At 59.0% G+C, this 1,520-nt stretch overlaps 1 protein-coding gene across 1 annotated transcript in view; it reads left to right on the top strand.

Annotated features, from left to right (window-relative positions):
- The window catches only part of LOC104495382 (protocadherin gamma-C3-like), a gene marked incomplete at both ends in the record, with an annotated part of 8,686 nt that overhangs the window by 6,673 nt on the left and 493 nt on the right, over window positions 1-1,520 (top strand). Inside the window, one exon of the mRNA XM_010138350.1 lies at window positions 87-1,514. Within this exon, the coding sequence (XP_010136652.1) occupies window positions 87-1,514 (1,428 nt within the window). The remainder of the gene's footprint in view (window positions 1-86; window positions 1,515-1,520) is intronic.

Below are 1,520 nucleotides of genomic sequence, written 5' to 3'. Positions count from 1 at the left end.
GTCGGTGCGGAGCGGCTGCCAGCTGCGTGCTGTCTGTGCAGGTGGTGACAGAGAACCCCCTGCAGCTCTTCCGCCTGGAAGTGGAGATCCTGGACCTGAATGACAACTCCCCGAGCTTCCCCACCACTCACCGTACCCTGCGCGTTGCTGAGTCTGCCACAGTGGCTGCACGCTTCCCCCTGGAGAGTGCACAGGACCCTGATGTGGGCATCAATGCCGTGAGCTCCTACCGGCTGAGCCCCAACTCCCACTTCTCCCTGGACGTCAAGCAGCAGCAGGATGGCAAACTCTTCCCGGAGCTGGTGCTGGAGCGTGCTCTGGACCGGGAAAAGCAGCCAGAACTACAGCTGGTGCTGACAGCTGTGGATGGGGGGAGCCCAGCCCGTTCAGGCACAGCGCAGATTACTGTCCTGGTCCTGGATGTCAATGACAATGCACCCACCTTTGACCGTGCCACATACAGGGTGCGAGTCCCAGAAAACACGCCTGTGGGGGCCCTGCTCCTCCGGCTCAACGCATCTGACCCTGATGAGGGCTCCAACGGGGAGACGCAGTACTCCTTCGGGGTTCACACCTCCGACTCTGTCCAGAGGCTCTTCACTCTGGATCCCCACAGTGGTGATGTCCGGGTGAGTGGGGCACTGGACTTTGAGGAATCACCTTTCTATGAGATCTATGTGCGAGCCCATGACGGAGGGGTCCCGGAGATGGAGGGCCACTGTGTTCTGCAGGTGGAAGTGCAGGATGCCAATGACAACCCCCCAGAGGTGATGCTCACCTCACTGATGAACCCGGTTCCAGAAGACACCCCACCAGAGACTGTTGTGGGGCTCTTCAATGTACGGGACCGAGACTCAGGGGCCAATGGAGATGTGAGCTTGGAGATCTCCTCCGATGTGCCTTTTGCCATCAGGTCCCTTCAGAATCACTTCTCCCTGGTCACCAGAGACAGTCTGGACCGAGAGTCCACCTCACAGTACGTAGTGGAGCTGATTGCCCAGGATGGTGGGTCTCCTCCCCTCACCTCGACGCTTGTGCTGCTCCTCAATGTATCTGATGTGAATGACAACCCCCCACGCTTCTTGCAGCCCTCCTACGATGCCTTCATCCCTGAGAACAACCCGCCTGGCTCCCTGCTGTGCACTGTATCTGCTTCAGACCCTGACAACGGGGATAATTCCCGGCTTGTTTACTCCATAGAGAGCAGCGAAGTGCAAGGTGCCCCCACCTCTTCCTTTGTCCACATCAACCCTGACAATGGCAACCTCTATGCTCAGCGCACCTTCGACTTTGAGCAGCTGCAGGTTCTGCCAGTCTCTGTGGCTGTGCGGGACTCAGGGTCACCCCCACTCCATGCCAATGTTACTGTCTACATCTTTGTGCTGGACCAGAATGACCATGCTCCCACCATCCTGCACCCTGCCAGTGACAGGGATGTCCCAGCACCCCAGAGGGTCCCGTTGTCTGCCCCACCAGGGTACCTGGTCACCAAGGTGACAGCAGTGGATGGGGATGCTGGG

This window comes from Buceros rhinoceros, unplaced genomic scaffold (assembly GCF_000710305.1).
Source record: "Buceros rhinoceros silvestris isolate BGI_N320 unplaced genomic scaffold, ASM71030v1 scaffold27520, whole genome shotgun sequence".
In the NCBI taxonomy this organism is placed as follows: Eukaryota; Metazoa; Chordata; class Aves; order Bucerotiformes; family Bucerotidae; genus Buceros; species Buceros rhinoceros.
Note: the sequence above shows the minus strand (reverse complement) of the source record. Positions and strands in the feature narration are given on the sequence as shown.